Source organism: Malus sylvestris, chromosome 5, assembly GCF_916048215.2.
Source record: "Malus sylvestris chromosome 5, drMalSylv7.2, whole genome shotgun sequence".
Lineage (NCBI taxonomy): Eukaryota > Viridiplantae > Streptophyta > Magnoliopsida > Rosales > Rosaceae > Malus > Malus sylvestris.
The window spans coordinates 12,782,624-12,804,769 of record NC_062264.1 but is presented as its reverse complement, the minus strand read 5'-3'; the positions used below and the strand labels follow the sequence as shown (position 1 = coordinate 12,804,769).

The window sequence follows — 22,146 nt, the reverse complement described above, 5'->3', positions numbered from 1 at the left end:
TAGGGACATTTAGGATTTAGGAAAGATCAAACAAAAATAGGAAACCTTGGCTTAACTTTCCTACTTCAAGTAGGAATCCTCATCTTTAGGTCTTCAATTTCGTCCATTCCTTTAGTTCCAAGCATGTGATATTTATTCCAAGCCCAAAATTGCTCCAAAAGGCTCCAAAATGCACATTTTTGCATACTTTGTCCTTAGAACCTGAAATTGCACAAAAATGACTTTAAACACTAAAACTACTAAGGAATAACAACATAAATGCATAAAAACAAGCTAACTCAGTCACATAAATATGCTCCTATCAAATTCCCCCTCACTTAGCTTTTGCTAGTCTTCGAGCAAAACAAAAGAAACAAATGAATCAAAACAAACAGAACACAACTTAACCTTCCAACATTTGCCTCAGGGATTTCCAATGCACATGACATGTTAAAAATCATCATTCCCACAGCTTTTAGTCATCTTCACACTTGAGCACATACTTAATTACAGTCACCACTTACTAGTTCGCAATTAACTAATTAAAACGATATTTTGAATGTAGTAACATGCCTTAGAGAATTTGCTCAATTTCTTACAAGATACTCTCTATTTTCACACATATTTTCTGACCACACACCCTACATTAGTTATATGTGAACAGATTGATGTAAACATGGAAGACTAGTACTCACATATGTTATAACAAAGAAAGCAATTTATGGAGTTAATAAGCATGTTTAGATATGATCTCATGAATGGAATGCTACTACTTAGATGCGAGAACCAGTGACACCATATGCTCAAACCAATTTCGAACTCCACAAATTGAAACACACAACACTCAAGATTGAAGTCAAGGGTTGTAACAGGGCTTAGGGGTAATGGCTAATAAAGAAAGGATAGCAATAACAAACGTTCTTAAAGCGATAGCAAGCAAAGCAATGAAATAGACACTTGGAATTCACTTTAGAATGCAGAATCAACTTTTAAATACAAAGGGAAGATTCATGCAACACTTAGGGCCGAATTCAATGTTTTGAACCATTTTTTAACAAACTTTTTTCTTTTCACTCTTTTTTTTTAATTTCTTTTCTGCCCGTGCCTTATTAAGAACTTTGGTACACACACGCACACAAGAATCACTTCCCCCACATTTGCTTTCTGCAATAGATTGATCAAAGAGTTCATTTTAAGTTATGATTTACTATGCTTCAAGAACAAGGGTATGGATGGTCCTAAAACTAGGCTAGGTAATGGGCAGGCTGTTAAACAGAAAAGATAACTCTTTCCGAGGCCCCCGCCGACGTCTCCAGACTCCCTAACGTTGCCGTCAACCGCCACGTTCCGGTTCAGGAATTTTAACCCGATTCCCTTTCGAAGTTCGTGCGAGACGTGCTCTCAGACCGTCAAGGACCCAAAAGAGTTTCCCTCTAACCAGGAGGCCAATCACAGCACGACACATGTCAACATCAGAAGCCAATCATAGCGCGACACATGTCAACATCAGAAGCCAATCACAACACGACACGTGTCAATGTCAGAATGAAACTAGAAACTCTCTTTTATAAATAGAGATCATTCTCTCACAATTTGTACTAAATCATTCACTAGTACTCACAAAATGAGAGCTTGAACCTATGTACTTGTGTAAATCCTTCACAATTAATGAGAACTCCTCTACTTCGTGGACGTAGTTAATCTGGGTGAACCACGTATATCTGATGTTTGCTTCCCTGTCCCTATCCATTTACATACTTATCCACACTAGTGACTGGAGCAATCTAGCGAAGGTCACAAACTTAACACTTTATGTTGTACCAAAGTCCTCGCTGATTTTGTGCATCAACAAACTCGATATGAAAATTGAAGAGCTAATGAACCCAAATACAACTTCACTTAATGCTCCAAAAAAAAGATTAAGACAAAAGGGCGACCATGCAAAGTCGACAATTCTACTCAGCATCTCCCATCAACATTTGAGATTACAGAGGCTGAACTTGCCTAATCCAAACACCAGTTACTAGTACAATGACGAGTGTTAGCAATGTCTCACGAAGAAAAAAGAAGCAAAAGGAGAATGTCACAGCACCATCAAACAAGAAATGAAAAGAGAATGTTATTACCCTACCAAAAAAGAAACAAAAGATGAATCTTGCTGCCACATCACCAATCATGAATGCCAGCATTGTCCTTGATTAACTGAGTTATGACATTCAAACACCTGAGACTAATATATTGCCATAACGTAAACAGTTTAAGGTAAGTAAAAATTTGAGCATCTCTTGAAATACAATAAAGCTTTCCTTCGTTACTTTGAAGACACTAACGTTCATTTTTTTTTTCATTATTTTCTTTATGTCATACTAGATTTATACACCTCCTGAATTTATTGATCCCTTGCCGACATGGATATATAGAGAAGAATTCCCTGAGGCTATCAGGACATATATTACTGGTCAAACTGATGTTAATCATGATGGAAACTATGGATACAGAGTCATATCTATGGCGTTGGGGATTGATAATGGATGGTGTAAGGTACGAAGAGATTTACTACATTAACTACGTCAAATGCCTTCTCTTTTTCAAGAGTGTTTTGTAAGAAACGACAGGTATGCGGAGATTGAGCGAGCACTTGATTATTTTGAAGATGGTTTTGCACCAGAGTATAGTTGGTTGACCATGCCAGATCTGGGGCATATAATTGCTACATGTTATAACGTGGTTTTGATACACTTGAGCATGACACAATGCATTACATTTCTTCCATACTCTCTACAGTCATCAACTCAATCAAGTGATACTAACCTACGTGAGGTTGCCATTGGTTATCTAATTGAAGATCATCATTTTATCCAGGTATAAGATATGTTTTTTCTTTTTACATATATATTTATTTTATCATATTTGATAACTCCAAATTGATTGATGACTTTGTGTATTGTAGGTACATTTGTGTGAAGGTCACCCTATGCCACCAGTTTCTACCATGTGGCACAAAAAGAGTCAAACGAGCAGTGATATTAAAGTGAAAAACTTGTACTTAAAATACCAGGGGCGAGTGGATCAATTTAAGCAACTTCAAGGGCTAGAGAATGTAGCCACTAATGATAATGTGGATCTTGAAGATGATTAAAATATCGAAGCATTTCTCGACACCCATGGACCTCAATTTGTGTATCATGCACGAAACTTACTGCTCTAGACCAGTGGAAGACAAAAATAAGTTTCAAGTCTTTAACATGTACATTCTCTTAAAATTTCATGTACTAAACTAGTATTTACGATTTCATACTTTAATTATAATGCAGTTTGACTCTAATATGATTTACTGTCATTAATAAAGTTTGTTGTTAATTAAGTTCTGTCCAAATTTAGGGTAAATTTTTTTTACATATATCTGGACTTCATAGAAGACGATGAATTTTTTTTTACTAAAGCTTATGAGCAGGTTTCAATGTCTATGAACATGACTAGGGTTTCCACTGTGGCACCATTTGGGCAATGTTTTAGTTCACAAAAAAAAAAAAAATGGCACGTTGATCGGTCCAAAAGTGCCGATTATCGATCTGGTGCTGCAGACTGAGTTGGTGAAGTGGAGAATTCACGGCAGAAACTTGATGGTTCAAGTGAGCAACGAAGTTATGTGTCTGGGGTTTTTGGATGGAGGTTTGAACTTGAAGACTTTGATGGTAATAGGGGGTTATCAATTGGAGGATACCCTTCTACATTTTGATGTAGGTGCTTCTAGGCTAGGATTTACTCAACAAAGTTGTTCTTGAGTTGGATTAGACTCTGCGTTTAAACATACATTGAACATGTACTTAAATGTTGTTCAATTTTGGTAACAACTACACGCAATGGTCCTATACTTGACTTTATGTACCTACAAACTGTGCTTATTGTACTAGATTTTGACTATCCAGATGAACTTTTTTTGTGCAAGCCTGAAACACGATGCAAAAGGGAAAACAAGTGGGTGCAAAGATAAATCCACATATTGAATTAGGCTTATAGGGGTTTATTAGTTATTAAATTTGGGTTTAAAGAGATATTAATAGTTTAATTAAAAATCAAATGAGTGCAAAGAGTAAATTAAATGTAGAAATATGTTAGACGAATTTAAATAAAATTTCCCGAGATTTTATATGTGCGCCACATAAAGATACTACTAAAATTATTAATTGTATTCTTGTTTTTGACAAAGATTATTGATTTTATTCTAACGTTAAGACGTTTGGCAATGAAAGTTAAAAATAAAAAAATAAACCAAATTAATTGATTTTAAAAACCATTTGTCATGTAAAATAAATTCATTAGAATCATCTAAAATCCAAATTAAGTACACCCAAAAAATTCACGTAATTCCACGTGTCCCGCGCCCATCCTTATCCTCCATTTCCTTCGCCCTAAGAATGAAAAATCTAGACGCTCGCTCCCAATTCTCGAATCACCCAAATCCCGATATGGTCACCGGCACCGGCTCCAAAAAACGGCATCGCGCCGTACACCCCGCCAGCTCCGCCACCGCCAGCAGCTCCAGCCGTCCTTGCGTCGCTGTCATCATCGACTCCCATGCCAGAAGACCCACCCATCCCGATCCCAAACCCATCCCGAGCTCGACTCTGAAACCCAACCCCACCACCCCCTACTCCTTCGACGACCCTTCCTCCGCCGACGTCATTCTCCGCCTCTTCGTCGATCCCTCACCCTTAGACCCCTCTGCGACGTCGTTATCTCTATCCCCCGCCACCACCCAGCCTCAGGACGACGTCGTTCTCCACCTCCACGCCCACGCCCTCCGCCGCTGTAAGTACTTCGCCGCCCTCTTATCCGACCGATGGCAGCACCCCCACGCCCAAGACGACGCTGTCCGCCACATCAGCCTGCGGGTCCCGCCGACCCCGGGCTCCATGGATGCCCGCATTTCCCTCCTCCAACTCCTCTACACCCCCGACCTCGCATCCGCCATAACCACCGTGTCGACGGCGCTCGACCTCCTCCCGGTGGCTTCGGAGCTTATCTTCGAGGATTGCGTTCGATTCTGCCTCCGATTCCTGGAGGCCGTCCCCTGGACCCAAGACGATGAAGCACGAGTGCTCGCCCTAATCCCTCACCTGAGCGAAGACGAAGCCAAAGATCTCATCGCAAGGGTTTCTGGAAGCCCCGATTCGAGCGAGGAGATGCTGTACGGTCTCATCCTCGCATTGACTCACAACCCGAGCATGGCGTTCGTCAAGGCCTTCGTCGCAAAGCTGCTGCGGGAGTTCGGGTCCAGAGACCTGGTCGAGCGAGTTCTGGATCGGGCATTTCAGACCACCTTCAAGGTCGTCAAGGAGTCCATGGAGGAGTACACGAGTCCCGGAGTCCGCGGCGACCATGACGAGACCGAGGCCATCCAGAGGCTCAACCTCCACACAGCAATGACCAATGGGAAGCACCTGGTGTGGCTTGTGGAGAGGATGATCGAGCTCCGAGTCGCTGACTCGGCCGTAAGGGAGTGGAGTGAGCAGCCTGCTTTCGCTGCTGATTTGCAGAGGGCTTTTCGGGATGATGCGTGGAGAAATATTGTGCCGGGGCTACCTAGCATCCTGCTTCGCTGCACTTCGAGGCTTGCAAATGCCGTCGCTGCTGGAACCATTTTGGTTGATGCTCAGGTACTATTCCCATGTCATCTTTCCTGTTAGAGTAGCTGCATATCCAGTAATTGAAGTTCTTTGTTGCAATATAGAGGTGGTTCTGTTAGTTCTACATTTGGTTATTGATTGGTCCATATGGTGCATTGCTCGATTACAGTATTGGAAGCCACAATTTTTATGGGGCCTGTTCCACATAGGAACTTTTCTTTTTATGTTTTCATGGTAGTTTTCAAATTAATGGTAAGTTGAACAACGTTGGCAATTTATAAGAGAAAGAAGCTGAGCGGTTGTTTCCAAATTGTATTATTGCGGCAGGCGGGAGCTAATACACTGCGATGTTGGTTTTCTTCAAACATTTGGAAAGTGGGATTATTGAGTGCAATTTCAGTGGTCTGTGAATATTTCTGCTGAACACCTGAACTGTGCCAGCAGCTAACACTAGTCCATAAACGGTTATGTAAACTTGTAATCATATGTTCGGATTGAGGGAAATAGAAAGGAAGAAGAAAGGTGGAGGGAAACTTGAAATTTTTTCCTTTCCGTTTGCATGGTTAAATGTAGGGAGAAATGGAGAAGTTTAGAAGAGTCTTAAAGCCTTAATTCTGGGTCATTTTTCTCTTATAAAGGAGATTTATGTGTTGTTCGATTTTAAATTTTTCACAGATGCCAGCAGTTGTCTTGAAGGTTTTCTCTCCATTTATGTCCTAGTCCCTATCCAGCCAACAACAACAACAACAACAACAAAGCCTTTTCCCACTAAGTGGGGTCGGCTATATGAATCCTAGAACGCCATTGCGCTCGGTTTTGTGTCATGTCCTCCGTTAGGTCCAAGTACTCTAAGCCTTTTCTTAGAGTGTCTTCCAAAGTTTTCCTAGGTCTTCCTCTACCCCTTCGGCCCTGAACCTCTGTCCCGTAGTCACATCTTCGAACCGGAGCGTCAGTCGGCCTTCTTTGCATATGTCCAAATCACCGGAACCGATTTTCTCTCATCTTTCCTTCAATTTCGGCTACTCCTACTTTACCTCGGATATCCTCATTCTCAATCTTATCCTTTCTCGTGTGCCCACACATCCCACGAAGCATCCTCATCTCCGCTACACCCATTTTGTGTACGTGTTGATGTTTACGGTCACACAACACGTCGGATGCACTCTTACACTTCATCATCCAGCTCGTATTCTATGGTTGAGATCTCCATCTAATTCTCCGTTCTCTTGCAAGATAGATCCTAGGTAGCGAAAACGGTCACTTTTTGTGATCTTCGCTAGATTGCTCCGGTCATTAGTGTGGATAAGTATATAAATGGATAGAGATAGGAAAGCAAACACAAGATGTACGTGGTTCACCCAGATTGGCTACGTCCACGGAATAGAAGAGTTCTCATTAATTGTGAATGGTTTACACAATTACATAGGTTTAAGCTCTCCTTTAGTGAGTACAAGTGAATGATTTAGTACAAATGACATTAGAGTACAAATGACATTAGGAAATATTGTGGGAGAATGATCTCGTAATCACGAAACTTCTAAGTATCGGAGTGTGGTATCATCTTGACTTGCCTTATCTGTCTCATAGGTAGATGTGGCAGCTTCTCTGGAAGTACTCTTCCTCCATCCAGGGGTGGTATCTTTAACTGGTGGAGATGCACAAGGTAATGTATCAATTTCACTTGAAGCTTACTTGTAGTTTCAGGCTTGGTCAAGCGCGATACAAACCATGTAGTAGGAGTCCCCCAAGTCGCCGAGCTAGGGGATCTGCTGAAAGAGGTGACAGACAAGGTAAGCAATCAGAGCTCCGGCTGATTGTTCACCTTCTCCCCATCTTGCAGCAGCATGAAGGATAAAGAGAAGAAAAATGAGAAGAGATGATATGGGATACTTTTGCTTTGAAGAAGTAGCTTTCCACAGGCTTATTCTTGAACTGAGCTGGAGGGTTTTCTGATTTCCTCCAGAGTATAAGGCCGACTGAAGAATTTGAGGGTCAAAACAAGTCCATCAAATCTAGAGTACGTTCGACCCTGCTGATATGGGATACTTTTGCTTTTGACAGAGTAATGGATGTATAGGCACGTGTGCTGTTACGCTTGTCTCCACATGCTTCCTTGTATCCTTCGCACTTGCCCTATCTGTTCCTCAAGCAGATGCGGTATCTTCCCTGGAAACATAAGATGTTGAAGATGAGTACTCGAGAGCAATGCCAGATAAGTAATCAGGTAAGGGGTTCCAGGCAGTCAGTTCCTGGTTGGGAGCTTGATTTCAAGTGCTGACTGATTGCTCTCTTTCTCCTTGTCTTGCAGGTAAAAACAAGGCCAAAGGAAAAGACAGGGAAAAAGCATGATATGGGATACTCTTGCTTTTAACCCTGATGATATGAGATATTCTTGCTCTAGTATAGCTTGTTTGCAGAGGTATTATCGGGGGGAAAGAAAGCTGAATATTTCGAAAGGTTTCGTTGGGAGTGCCCTCTCAGATATGAGGAAGGGTTAAGCATTTTTGCAGGTCTGCCTGTCCGTTGGGGATGGAGGTCGACATATATAGGAGTCTCCCTAACAACAAGTAGTAATGCTATTCCTTTACCCTGCTTGGTCATAGCACGGTAGTGGGAGCTGCCAGCTTCACATGTTTTAACTCTGTCAGAGCACTTTGAAAAAGTGGCATGTGGTATCTGGCTCTCGAGATTCGGAGAACGATGCTTCTTCGATTTTTGAGAAAGCAATCATGCTGGGGGTCTGGCTCTCGAGATTCGGGGAGCAGTGTCTCTTCGATTTTTGAGAAAGTAATCATGTTGGGAGTCTGGCTCTCGAGATTCGGAGGGCGGTGCCTCTTCGATTTTGGAGTAAGCAATCTTGTTGGGAGTGTTTTCTCGGATGTGAGTAAAGGTTGGGCATGTTTACTAGTCTACCTTGCCACGAAGCACGGAGGTTGACACACAGGGACTTTCCAATTATCCAGCAGTGGTACTGTTCCTTTACCCTTGTGGGTAATAATATGGTAGCTAGACCTTCAAAATTTGTGTCTAAACTTTGTTAGTGCTGTTTCTTTGCTATTCTTTTACCTTTCTTGATCAGAGTGATGTGGTGGGAGCTGCAAGCTTCACGTGCTCAACTTTGGCAGACTTTGGCAAAGTTATCTGTGGTACCCATGAGCTATTGTTGCGTGTGGGAAGTGGGTGATTGAACAGTAAGATTCATGTGCTTTCGACTTCACCAGAAGTCTTCGACAGAATGCCCATAATTTCCGCAAAGCTGAGTGTGCGTGTGACAGGTGCTGACAAGGCTAGAAAAGTAGGTGCCTCTTCGATTTCTGAGATCGGCCCTCGTGATCTCTGAGCAGCCCAGCTTTTGAGAAAGCGAGCGCCTCTTCGATTGATTCGGAGAACGATGCCTCTTCGATTTTTGAGAAAGCAATCATGCTGGGGGTCTGGCTCTCGAGATTCGGGGAGCAGTGTCTCTTCGATTTTTGAGAAAGTAATCATGTTGGGAGTCTGGCTCTCGAGATTCGGAGGGCGGTGCCTCTTCGATTTTGGAGCAAGCAATCTTGTTGGAAGTGTTTTCTCGAATGTGAGTAAAGGTTGGGCATGTTTGCTAGTCTACCTTGCCACGAAGCACAGAGGTTGACACATAGGGACTTTCCAATTATCCAGCAATGGTACTGTTCATTTACCCTCTCTTCGATTTTTGAGAAAGTAGTCATGTTGGGAGTCTAGCTCTCGAGATTCGGAGGACGGTGCCTCTTCGATTTTGGAGCAAGCAATCTTATTGGGATTGTTTTCTCGAAATGTGAGTAAAGGTTGGGCATGTTTGCTAGTCTACCTTGCCACAAGGCACAGAGGTTGACACACAGGGACTTTCCAATTATTTAGCAGTGGTACTGTTCATTTACCCTTGTGGGTAATAATATGGTAGCTAGACCTTCAAAATTTATGGGTCTAAACTTTGTTAGTGCTGTTTCTTTGCTATTCTTTTACCCTTCTTGGTCAGAGCGATGTAGTGGAGCTGCAAGCTTCACGTGCTCAACTTTGGCAAAGTTATCTGTGGTACCCATGAGCTATTGTTGCGTGTGGTTAGTGGGTGATTGAACAGTAAGATTCATGTGCTTTCGACTTCACCAGAAGTCTTCGACAGAATGCCCATAATTTCCGCAAAGCTGAGTGTGCGTGTGACAGGTGCTGACAAGGCTAGAAAAGTAGGTGCCTCTTCGATTTCTGAGATCGGCCCTCGTGATCTCTGAGCAGCCCAGCTTTTGAGAAAGCGAGCGCCTCTTCGATTGATTCGGAGAACGATGCCTCTTCGATTTTTGAGAAAGCAATCATGCTGGGGGTCTGGCTCTCGAGATTCGGGGAGCAGTGTCTCTTCGATTTTTGAGAAAGTAATCATGTTGGGAGTCTGGCTCTCGAGATTCGGAGGGCGGTGCCTCTTCGATTTTGGAGCAAGCAATCTTGTTGGAAGTGTTTTCTCGAATGTGAGTAAAGGTTGGGCATGTTTGCTAGTCTACCTTGCCACGAAGCACAGAGGTTGACACATAGGGACTTTCCAATTATCCAGCAATGGTACTGTTCATTTACCCTCTCTTCGATTTTTGAGAAAGTAGTCATGTTGGGAGTCTAGCTCTCGAGATTCGGAGGACGGTGCCTCTTCGATTTTGGAGCAAGCAATCTTATTGGGATTGTTTTCTCGAAATGTGAGTAAAGGTTGGGCATGTTTGCTAGTCTACCTTGCCACAAGGCACAGAGGTTGACACACAGGGACTTTCCAATTATTTAGCAGTGGTACTGTTCATTTACCCTTGTGGGTAATAATATGGTAGCTAGACCTTCAAAATTTATGGGTCTAAACTTTGTTAGTGCTGTTTCTTTGCTATTCTTTTACCCTTCTTGGTCAGAGCGATGTAGTGGAGCTGCAAGCTTCACGTGCTCAACTTTGGCAAAGTTATCTGTGGTACCCATGAGCTATTGTTGCGTGTGGGAAGTGGGTGATTGAACAGTAAGATTCATGTGCTTTCGACTTCACCAGAAGTCTTCGACAGAATGCCCATAATTTCCGCAAAGCTGAGTGTGCGTGTGACAGGTGCTGACAAGGCTAGAAAAGTAGGTGCCTCTTCGATTTCTGAGATCGGCCCTCGTGATCTCTGAGCAGCCCAGCTTTTGAGAAAGCGAGCGCCTCTTCGATTGATTCGGAGAACGATGCCTCTTCGATTTTTGAGAAAGCAATCATGCTGGGGGTCTGGCTCTCGAGATTCGGGGAGCAGTGTCTCTTCGATTTTTGAGAAAGTAATCATGTTGGGAGTCTGGCTCTCGAGATTCGGAGGGCGGTGCCTCTTCGATTTTGGAGCAAGCAATCTTGTTGGAAGTGTTTTCTCGAATGTGAGTAAAGGTTGGGCATGTTTGCTAGTCTACCTTGCCACGAAGCACAGAGGTTGACACATAGGGACTTTCCAATTATCCAGCAATGGTACTGTTCATTTACCCTCTCTTCGATTTTTGAGAAAGTAGTCATGTTGGGAGTCTAGCTCTCGAGATTCGGAGGACGGTGCCTCTTCGATTTTGGAGCAAGCAATCTTATTGGGATTGTTTTCTCGAAATGTGAGTAAAGGTTGGGCATGTTTGCTAGTCTACCTTGCCACAAGGCACAGAGGTTGACACACAGGGACTTTCCAATTATTTAGCAGTGGTACTGTTCATTTACCCTTGTGGGTAATAATATGGTAGCTAGACCTTCAAAATTTATGGGTCTAAACTTTGTTAGTGCTGTTTCTTTGCTATTCTTTTACCCTTCTTGGTCAGAGCGATGTAGTGGAGCTGCAAGCTTCACGTGCTCAACTTTGGCAAAGTTATCTGTGGTACCCATGAGCTATTGTTGCGTGTGGGAAGTGGGTGATTGAACAGTAAGATTCATGTGCTTTCGACTTCACCAGAAGTCTTCGACAGAATGCCCATAATTTCCGCAAAGCTGAGTGTGCGTGTGACAGGTGCTGACAAGGCTAGAAAAGTAGGTGCCTCTTCGATTTCTGAGATCGGCCCTCGTGATCTCTGAGCAGCCCAGCTTTTGAGAAAGCGAGCGCCTCTTCGATTGATTCGGAGAACGATGCCTCTTCGATTTTTGAGAAAGCAATCATGCTGGGGGTCTGGCTCTCGAGATTCGGGGAGCAGTGTCTCTTCGATTTTTGAGAAAGTAATCATGTTGGGAGTCTGGCTCTCGAGATTCGGAGGGCGGTGCCTCTTCGATTTTGGAGCAAGCAATCTTGTTGGAAGTGTTTTCTCGAATGTGAGTAAAGGTTGGGCATGTTTGCTAGTCTACCTTGCCACGAAGCACAGAGGTTGACACATAGGGACTTTCCAATTATCCAGCAATGGTACTGTTCATTTACCCTCTCTTCGATTTTTGAGAAAGTAGTCATGTTGGGAGTCTAGCTCTCGAGATTCGGAGGACGGTGCCTCTTCGATTTTGGAGCAAGCAATCTTATTGGGATTGTTTTCTCGAAATGTGAGTAAAGGTTGGGCATGTTTGCTAGTCTACCTTGCCACAAGGCACAGAGGTTGACACACAGGGACTTTCCAATTATTTAGCAGTGGTACTGTTCATTTACCCTTGTGGGTAATAATATGGTAGCTAGACCTTCAAAATTTATGGGTCTAAACTTTGTTAGTGCTGTTTCTTTGCTATTCTTTTACCCTTCTTGGTCAGAGCGATGTAGTGGAGCTGCAAGCTTCACGTGCTCAACTTTGGCAAAGTTATCTGTGGTACCCATGAGCTATTGTTGCGTGTGGGAAGTGGGTGATTGAACAGTAAGATTCATGTGCTTTCGACTTCACCAGAAGTCTTCGACAGAATGCCCATAATTTCCGCAAAGCTGAGTGTGCGTGTGACAGGTGCTGACAAGGCTAGAAAAGTAGGTGCCTCTTCGATTTCTGAGATCGGCCCTCGTGATCTCTGAGCAGCCCAGCTTTTGAGAAAGCGAGCGCCTCTTCGATTGATTCGGAGAACGATGCCTCTTCGATTTTTGAGAAAGCAATCATGCTGGGGGTCTGGCTCTCGAGATTCGGGGAGCAGTGTCTCTTCGATTTTTGAGAAAGTAATCATGTTGGGAGTCTGGCTCTCGAGATTCGGAGGGCGGTGCCTCTTCGATTTTGGAGCAAGCAATCTTGTTGGAAGTGTTTTCTCGAATGTGAGTAAAGGTTGGGCATGTTTGCTAGTCTACCTTGCCACGAAGCACAGAGGTTGACACATAGGGACTTTCCAATTATCCAGCAATGGTACTGTTCATTTACCCTCTCTTCGATTTTTGAGAAAGTAGTCATGTTGGGAGTCTAGCTCTCGAGATTCGGAGGACGGTGCCTCTTCGATTTTGGAGCAAGCAATCTTATTGGGATTGTTTTCTCGAAATGTGAGTAAAGGTTGGGCATGTTTGCTAGTCTACCTTGCCACAAGGCACAGAGGTTGACACACAGGGACTTTCCAATTATTTAGCAGTGGTACTGTTCATTTACCCTTGTGGGTAATAATATGGTAGCTAGACCTTCAAAATTTATGGGTCTAAACTTTGTTAGTGCTGTTTCTTTGCTATTCTTTTACCCTTCTTGGTCAGAGCGATGTAGTGGAGCTGCAAGCTTCACGTGCTCAACTTTGGCAAAGTTATCTGTGGTACCCATGAGCTATTGTTGCGTGTGGGAAGTGGGTGATTGAACAGTAAGATTCATGTGCTTTCGACTTCACCAGAAGTCTTCGACAGAATGCCCATAATTTCCGCAAAGCTGAGTGTGCGTGTGACAGGTGCTGACAAGGCTAGAAAAGTAGGTGCCTCTTCGATTTCTGAGATCGGCCCTCGTGATCTCTGAGCAGCCCAGCTTTTGAGAAAGCGAGCGCCTCTTCGATTGATTCGGAGAACGATGCCTCTTCGATTTTTGAGAAAGCAATCATGCTGGGGGTCTGGCTCTCGAGATTCGGGGAGCAGTGTCTCTTCGATTTTTGAGAAAGTAATCATGTTGGGAGTCTGGCTCTCGAGATTCGGAGGGCGGTGCCTCTTCGATTTTGGAGCAAGCAATCTTGTTGGAAGTGTTTTCTCGAATGTGAGTAAAGGTTGGGCATGTTTGCTAGTCTACCTTGCCACGAAGCACAGAGGTTGACACATAGGGACTTTCCAATTATCCAGCAATGGTACTGTTCATTTACCCTCTCTTCGATTTTTGAGAAAGTAGTCATGTTGGGAGTCTAGCTCTCGAGATTCGGAGGACGGTGCCTCTTCGATTTTGGAGCAAGCAATCTTATTGGGATTGTTTTCTCGAAATGTGAGTAAAGGTTGGGCATGTTTGCTAGTCTACCTTGCCACAAGGCACAGAGGTTGACACACAGGGACTTTCCAATTATTTAGCAGTGGTACTGTTCATTTACCCTTGTGGGTAATAATATGGTAGCTAGACCTTCAAAATTTATGGGTCTAAACTTTGTTAGTGCTGTTTCTTTGCTATTCTTTTACCCTTCTTGGTCAGAGCGATGTAGTGGAGCTGCAAGCTTCACGTGCTCAACTTTGGCAAAGTTATCTGTGGTACCCATGAGCTATTGTTGCGTGTGGGAAGTGGGTGATTGAACAGTAAGATTCATGTGCTTTCGACTTCACCAGAAGTCTTCGACAGAATGCCCATAATTTCCGCAAAGCTGAGTGTGCGTGTGACAGGTGCTGACAAGGCTAGAAAAGTAGGTGCCTCTTCGATTTCTGAGATCGGCCCTCGTGATCTCTGAGCAGCCCAGCTTTTGAGAAAGCGAGCGCCTCTTCGATTGATTCGGAGAACGATGCCTCTTCGATTTTTGAGAAAGCAATCATGCTGGGGGTCTGGCTCTCGAGATTCGGGGAGCAGTGTCTCTTCGATTTTTGAGAAAGTAATCATGTTGGGAGTCTGGCTCTCGAGATTCGGAGGGCGGTGCCTCTTCGATTTTGGAGCAAGCAATCTTGTTGGAAGTGTTTTCTCGAATGTGAGTAAAGGTTGGGCATGTTTGCTAGTCTACCTTGCCACGAAGCACAGAGGTTGACACATAGGGACTTTCCAATTATCCAGCAATGGTACTGTTCATTTACCCTCTCTTCGATTTTTGAGAAAGTAGTCATGTTGGGAGTCTAGCTCTCGAGATTCGGAGGACGGTGCCTCTTCGATTTTGGAGCAAGCAATCTTATTGGGATTGTTTTCTCGAAATGTGAGTAAAGGTTGGGCATGTTTGCTAGTCTACCTTGCCACAAGGCACAGAGGTTGACACACAGGGACTTTCCAATTATTTAGCAGTGGTACTGTTCATTTACCCTTGTGGGTAATAATATGGTAGCTAGACCTTCAAAATTTATGGGTCTAAACTTTGTTAGTGCTGTTTCTTTGCTATTCTTTTACCCTTCTTGGTCAGAGCGATGTAGTGGAGCTGCAAGCTTCACGTGCTCAACTTTGGCAAAGTTATCTGTGGTACCCATGAGCTATTGTTGCGTGTGGGAAGTGGGTGATTGAACAGTAAGATTCATGTGCTTTCGACTTCACCAGAAGTCTTCGACAGAATGCCCATAATTTCCGCAAAGCTGAGTGTGCGTGTGACAGGTGCTGACAAGGCTAGAAAAGTAGGTGCCTCTTCGATTTCTGAGATCGGCCCTCGTGATCTCTGAGCAGCCCAGCTTTTGAGAAAGCGAGCGCCTCTTCGATTGATTCGGAGAACGATGCCTCTTCGATTTTTGAGAAAGCAATCATGCTGGGGGTCTGGCTCTCGAGATTCGGGGAGCAGTGTCTCTTCGATTTTTGAGAAAGTAATCATGTTGGGAGTCTGGCTCTCGAGATTCGGAGGGCGGTGCCTCTTCGATTTTGGAGCAAGCAATCTTGTTGGAAGTGTTTTCTCGAATGTGAGTAAAGGTTGGGCATGTTTGCTAGTCTACCTTGCCACGAAGCACAGAGGTTGACACATAGGGACTTTCCAATTATCCAGCAATGGTACTGTTCATTTACCCTCTCTTCGATTTTTGAGAAAGTAGTCATGTTGGGAGTCTAGCTCTCGAGATTCGGAGGACGGTGCCTCTTCGATTTTGGAGCAAGCAATCTTATTGGGATTGTTTTCTCGAAATGTGAGTAAAGGTTGGGCATGTTTGCTAGTCTACCTTGCCACAAGGCACAGAGGTTGACACACAGGGACTTTCCAATTATTTAGCAGTGGTACTGTTCATTTACCCTTGTGGGTAATAATATGGTAGCTAGACCTTCAAAATTTATGGGTCTAAACTTTGTTAGTGCTGTTTCTTTGCTATTCTTTTACCCTTCTTGGTCAGAGCGATGTAGTGGAGCTGCAAGCTTCACGTGCTCAACTTTGGCAAAGTTATCTGTGGTACCCATGAGCTATTGTTGCGTGTGGGAAGTGGGTGATTGAACAGTAAGATTCATGTGCTTTCGACTTCACCAGAAGTCTTCGACAGAATGCCCATAATTTCCGCAAAGCTTAGTGTGCGTGTGACAGGTGCTGACAAGGCTAGAAAAGTAGGTGCCTCTTCGATTTCTGAGATCGGCCCTCGTGATCTCTGAGCAGCCCAGCTTTTGAGAAAGCGAGCGCCTCTTCGATTGATTCGGAGAACGATGCCTCTTCGATTTTTGAGAAAGCAATCATGCTGGGGGTCTGGCTCTCGAGATTCGGGGAGCAGTGTCTCTTCGATTTTTGAGAAAGTAATCATGTTGGGAGTCTGGCTCTCGAGATTCGGAGGGCGGTGCCTCTTCGATTTTGGAGCAAGCAATCTTGTTGGAAGTGTTTTCTCGAATGTGAGTAAAGGTTGGGCATGTTTGCTAGTCTACCTTGCCACGAAGCACAGAGGTTGACACATAGGGACTTTCCAATTATCCAGCAATGGTACTGTTCATTTACCCTCTCTTCGATTTTTGAGAAAGTAGTCATGTTGGGAGTCTAGCTCTCGAGATTCGGAGGACGGTGCCTCTTCGATTTTGGAGCAAGCAATCTTATTGGGATTGTTTTCTCGAAATGTGAGTAAAGGTTGGGCATGTTTGCTAGTCTACCTTGCCACAAGGCACAGAGGTTGACACACAGGGACTTTCCAATTATTTAGCAGTGGTACTGTTCATTTACCCTTGTGGGTAATAATATGGTAGCTAGACCTTCAAAATTTATGGGTCTAAACTTTGTTAGTGCTGTTTCTTTGCTATTCTTTTACCCTTCTTGGTCAGAGCGATGTAGTGGAGCTGCAAGCTTCACGTGCTCAACTTTGGCAAAGTTATCTGTGGTACCCATGAGCTATTGTTGCGTGTGGGAAGTGGGTGATTGGACAGTAAGATTCATGTGTTTTCTACTTCCCCAGAAGTCTTCGACAGAATACCCATAATTTCCGCAAAGCTGAGTGTGCGTGTGACAGGTGCTAACAAGGTTGGAAAAGTAGGTGCCTCTTCGATTTCTGAGATCGGCCCTCGTGGTCTCTGAGGAGCCCAGCTTTTGAGAAAGCGAGCGCCTCTTCGATTTCTGAGATCAGCTTTCATGGTCTTTGAGCAGCCCAACTTTTGAGAAAGCAAACACCTCTTCGATTTATGAGATCACCCTCGTGGTCTCTAAGCAGCCCAGCTTTTGAGAAAGCAAACGCCTTTTCGATTTCTGAGCAGGCGCCTCTTCGATGTCTGAAGCTCCGTCGAGTGCAGCTTTTTATAGGGGCTGGCATTAAGTTCCAAAGCACACTTGAATCTCCACCAGTAGAAGCTCCATTCTTGCACTTCTAAGATCTTGATTTGTCCGACTTCTTCTCTCTTCAACACCTTTGAAAATGTCTGGCCCCTCCGATCGTCGTTTTGACTTGAACCTTGTTGAAGAGGCAGCCCCGCCTTCTCCAGACAACATATGGCGCCCATCCTTCGTCTCCCCTACTGGTCCTCTTACCGTTGGGGATTCTGTGATGAAGAATGATATGACCGCTGCGGTGGTGGCCAGGAACCTTCTCACTCCCAAAGATAACAGGCTACTTTCCAAACGGTCTGATGAGTTAGCTATTAAGGATTCGCTGGCTCTCAGTGTTCAGTGTGCAGGTTCTGTGTCTAATATGGCCCAACGCCTATTTGCTCGAACCCGCCAAGTTGAATCATTGGCGGCTGAAGTGATGAGTCTCAAACAGGAGATTAGAGGGCTCAAGCATGAGAATAAACAGTTGCACCGGCTCGCACATGACTATGCTACAAACATGAAGAAGAAGCTTGACCAGATGAAGGAAACTGATGGTCAGGTTTTACTTGATCATCAGAGATTTGTGGGTTTGTTCCAAAGGCATTTATTGCCTTCGTCTTCTGGGGCTGTACCGCGTAATGAAGCTCCAAATGATCAACCTCTGATGCCTCCTCCTTCTAAGGTTCTGTCCAGTACTGAGGCTCCGAATGATCCCCCTTCGATGCCTTCTCTTACTGGGGCTCTACCGACTGCTGAGACTTCTCCTAAGCAACCTTTGTGAAGGCTCCATCTTGTTTGTTTATTTTGACTCATGTATATGTACATATTTGTAGCTTATCGGGGATATCAATAAATAAGTTTTCCTTCATTTCAACGTATCGTGTTAAATACACCAAAGCCTTCTTCGCTAAGTTCTTTGAATTTTCTTTTGTTGAAGCTTGTATGTTGAAGCTTTCTGAGTGGAGCATGTAGGTTAGGGTAGTGTTCCCTTAATTTTCCGAGTGAGGAAAACTTCTCGGTTGGAGACTTGGAAAATCCAAGTCACTGAGTAGGATCGGCTATATGAATCTTAGAACGCCATTGTGCTCGGTCCTGTGTCATGTCCTTCGTTAGATCCAAGTACTCTAAGTCTTTTCTTAGAGTCTCCTCCAAAGTTTTCCTAGGTCTTCCTCTACTCCTTCGGCCCTGAACCTCTGTCCCATAGTCGCATCTTCTAATCGGAGCGTCAGTAGGCCTTCTTTGCACATGTCCAAACCACCGTAACCGATTTTCTCTCATCTTTCCTTCAATTTCGGCTACTCCTACTTTACCCCGGATATCCTCATTCCTAATCTTATCCTTTCTCGTGTGCCCACACATCCAACGAAGCATCCTCATCTCCGCTACACCCATTTTGTGTACGTGTTGATGCTTCACCGCCCAACATTCTGTGCCATACAGCATCGTCGGCCTTATTGCCGTCCTATAAAATTTTCCCTTGAGCTTCAGTGGCATACGACGGTCACACAACACACCAGATGCACTCTTCCACTTCATCCATCCAGCTTGTATTCTATGGTTGAGATCTCCATCTAATTCTCTGTTCTTTTGCAAGATAGATCCTAGGTAACGAAAACGGTCGCTCTTTGGTATTTCTTGATCTCCGATCCTCACCCCTAACTCGTTTTGGCCTCCATTTGCACTGAACTTGCACTCCATATATTCTGTCTTTGATCGGCTTAGGCGAAGACCTTTAGATTCCAACACTTCTCTCCAAAGGTTAAGCTTTGCATTTACCCCTTCCTGAGTTTCATCTATCAACACTATATCGTCTGCGAAAAGCAAAAACCAAGGAATATCATCTTGAATATGTCCTGTTAACTCATCCATTACCAACGCAAAAAGGTAAGGACTTAAGGATGAGCCTTGATGTAATCCTACAGTTATGGGAAAGCTTTCGGTTTGTCCTTCATGAGTTCTTACGGCAGTCTTTGCTCCTTCATACATATCCTTTATGGCTTGGATATATGCTACTCGTACTCCTTTCTTCTCTAAAATCCTCCAAAGAATGTCTCTTGGGACCCTATCATACGCTTTTTCCAAATCTATAAAGACCATGTGTAAATCCTTTTTCCCATCTCTATATCTTTCCATCAATCTTCGTAAGAGATAGATTGCCTCCATGGTTGAGCGCCCTGGCATGAACCCGAATTGGTTGTCCGAAACCCGTGTCTCTTGCTTCAATCTATGCTCAATGACTCTCTCCCAGAGCTTCATTGTATGACTCATTAACTTAATACCCCTATAGTTCATGCAATTTTGTACGTCGCCCTTATTCTTGTAGATAGGCACCAAAGTGCTCGTTCGCCACTCATTTGGCATCTTCTTCGTTTTCAAAATCCTATTGAAAAGGTCAGTGAGCCATGTTATACCTGTCTCTCCCAAAACTTTCCACACTTAGATTGGTATATCGTCTGAGCCTATTGCTTTTCTATGCTTCATCTTCTTCAAAGTTATAACCACTTCTTCCTTCCGGATTCGACGATAAAAAGAGTAGTTTCTACACTCTTCTGAGTTACTCAACTCCCCTAAAGAAGCACTCATTTCATGTCCTTCATTGAAAAGATTATGAAAATAACCTCTCCATCTGTCTTTAACCGCGTTCTCTGTAGCAAGAACCTTTCCATCCTCATCCTTGATGCACCTCACTTGGTTTAGGTCCCTTGTCTTCTTTTCCCTTGCTCTAGCTAGTTTATAGATATCCAACTCTCCTTCTTTGGTATCTAGTCGTTTATACATATCGTCATAGGCCGCTAACTTAGCTTCTCTGACATGTGTTCTTTTCTCTTCTGGCGTTAAATACGTTGTAAGTTGCCTCATACTGAAATGTGTATGGGCAAGAACTTTGCTGTTATGTTGTCATGCGTGAGTGGTTATCCCCAAATGGAGCTGCAGTTATGTTTTCCATTGATTTATCTTTTCCAAATGCTTTACAGAAACATGTTTCCAATTTTTTAACATCCTAATACTTGTTGAATAATGCTGCTTGGTTAACAACACAATGTAACCGATCTTACCCTCATTCTTGTTTGTTAGGTGCCCAGGGGATTAGACAAAACAATTTATTTTTCCTTTACTGTTACAAAACTCGTGGCCCGGACAGATCAAGTAACCTAAGGCTGATATTTATAATGTGTTTTTCAGGTTCGGAAGAAGCTTGTCAAAGATTGGCTTCCAGTTCTGATTGTTTGTAAAGATACCAATACTTCCCCTCTGACATCTAGTAACAAACCACTGTACTTGGATCTGGAAGAGATATTCCTCAGAATAATTTCCACACTGCCCATGTCAGATTCACAGGAGTTGCTGCAGCAGTGCCTCAGCTTCTCTACCCGGAATGTGGAGGACTGTCCTCACCTGGTCACGGCATTCAATACCTGGTTTCGCCGTTCGACACATCCCCCTCAACTTCAGAATCTTTGTTAGAATCACGTGGCAGAATCGAGTACACCCCTCAAGCTCAGAATCTTCTGTTAGAATCATGTGGGGTTTGTCTTTTGTTAATAGATGAACTAGTGCTGCGTTGGACTCTTGCCCTTGTGGATGTTTAGCTGTATCTAGCATTGTGCATATTAGCTTTTCCCGGTAAGCCAAAACTTTGCATTTGATAGATTAACGGTGATCAGAGTTCGAGTGGTTGTATATCTGGATCCTGAAAAAGCATATGAACCGAATCTGGTTGTTATGAAGTTACTACAATCTGATGTGTATATGGAATTATGGATTGCAGAATTTTATGACTAACCAACATAACGAAGCCTAAAACGCTTTGATGTTGCTGTGTGTCGATACCGTTGTGTTTCCTCTGTATATATATAGATGTTTTTGTATTCAATCCTACATTTTATGAGAGGACCATACTGCAGTCGTTTTTGTTTTTGTTTTTGTGTTTTTTTCTGGAGAAACCATATGTCGGAAATATTACGGGACAGAAAACCAGAAAGGCTGGACACCTTGTATCGACAACAATATTACTCGTTGCTTCTTCCTAGACACCAAAGGAGGCCTTAAAACGAGAGCACATCATGGATATCTCTCCATGTGGGAGGTCTGTTGATTTGCACCATATAATAGCAAATAAACACTGCTGCACAGAAAGGTTATGCATAATATGCAATACGGCCTCAAAAGATAAGTAGACAAGAGATGATTTCAGTGTACTTTGAGGTACTAGATTAGCATCGTTTTATTTCGTCAACATAGTAGCGGTTCCCTAACTCCGCCGTGTAAGTTTATCTTACATTGCCAGTCCCAAGCCCGGATAAAGGAGGAGGAGGAGGGGGAGGGCGTCAGGTAGTCGACAGTCGGCACTCCATGATCACGTCGAATCCTTATGAAAATGAATCCAGAACGAAATCGCGCTAAAGCTAGGGCGTCACCCGTAAGTGGCGCGCTGTGTGGCCCGAGCACAGTGATAAGTGAGCAATGGTCGCTTTATCTCCATCGGCACCCGGATGCAGTGTTAAATGAGCAAGGGGGCTATAGAAACTTCTTTTCGAACGACTCCACTCAAAGTTGTTTGGGAGCATATGCTCCTATCAATTTTACACGGGACACACAAAAGAAGTACTTTGATCCTATTAGACGGGGAAGGGTGAAGAAGCTAGGACAGAAGGGTAGAGTTCAAGAGAGCAAAATGCGTTTAGGAACGTGGAATATAGGAACCTTGACGGGAAAATCTATGGAAGTAGTAGAAGTTATGGTGAGGAGAAGGATAAATATTATGTGCCTACAAGAAACTAAGTGGGTTGGGCGTAAGGCAAAGGATCTAGAAAACTCAGGGTTTAAACTATGGTATTCGGGCACAAATAGAACGAGAAA

The 22,146-nt window shown here is 43.7% G+C and overlaps 1 protein-coding gene and 2 long non-coding RNA genes across 6 annotated transcripts; 2 read left to right on the top strand and 1 right to left on the bottom strand.

The window, feature by feature from the left end:
- The first annotated feature begins 4,382 nt into the window (after positions 1-4,382).
- On the top strand, positions 4,383-21,114 carry LOC126623541 (BTB/POZ domain-containing protein At3g05675-like). Its single transcript, XM_050292452.1, has 2 exons — positions 4,383-5,639; positions 20,470-21,114. The coding sequence occupies exons 1-2, from the start codon at positions 4,398-4,400 to the stop codon at positions 20,749-20,751; spliced, it is 1,524 nt and encodes a 507-aa protein (XP_050148409.1). The 5' UTR covers positions 4,383-4,397; the 3' UTR covers positions 20,752-21,114.
- LOC126623547 (uncharacterized) lies at positions 7,013-13,725 on the top strand. Its single transcript, XR_007623789.1, has 3 exons — positions 7,013-7,833; positions 7,918-8,499; positions 10,092-13,725. It is a non-coding gene; the product is annotated as an uncharacterized LOC126623547 (long non-coding RNA).
- Positions 8,921-16,584, bottom strand: LOC126623548 (uncharacterized). Of its 4 annotated transcripts, XR_007623790.1 has the most exons (3): positions 14,620-14,753; positions 13,719-13,937; positions 8,921-9,432 (listed from the first exon to the last, which is right to left on the bottom strand). It is a non-coding gene; the product is annotated as an uncharacterized LOC126623548 (long non-coding RNA). The 4 variants fall into 4 exon arrangements; XR_007623793.1 differs by lacking the exons at positions 13,719-13,937; positions 14,620-14,753 and adding an exon at positions 16,422-16,584; XR_007623792.1 differs by lacking the exons at positions 13,719-13,937; positions 14,620-14,753 and adding an exon at positions 15,521-15,654.
- Positions 21,115-22,146: the final 1,032 nt, after the last annotated feature.

Bases quoted from the DNA above. Each gene is read 5' to 3' on its own strand.
- LOC126623541 (XM_050292452.1), top strand. From the start codon at position 4,398: ATGAAAAATCTAGACGCTCGCTCCCAATTCTCGAATCACCCAAATCCC. The intron at 5,640-20,469 runs GTACTATTCCCA...TGTGTTTTTCAG, and splicing joins CCATTTTGGTTGATGCTCAG to GTTCGGAAGAAGCTTGTCAA.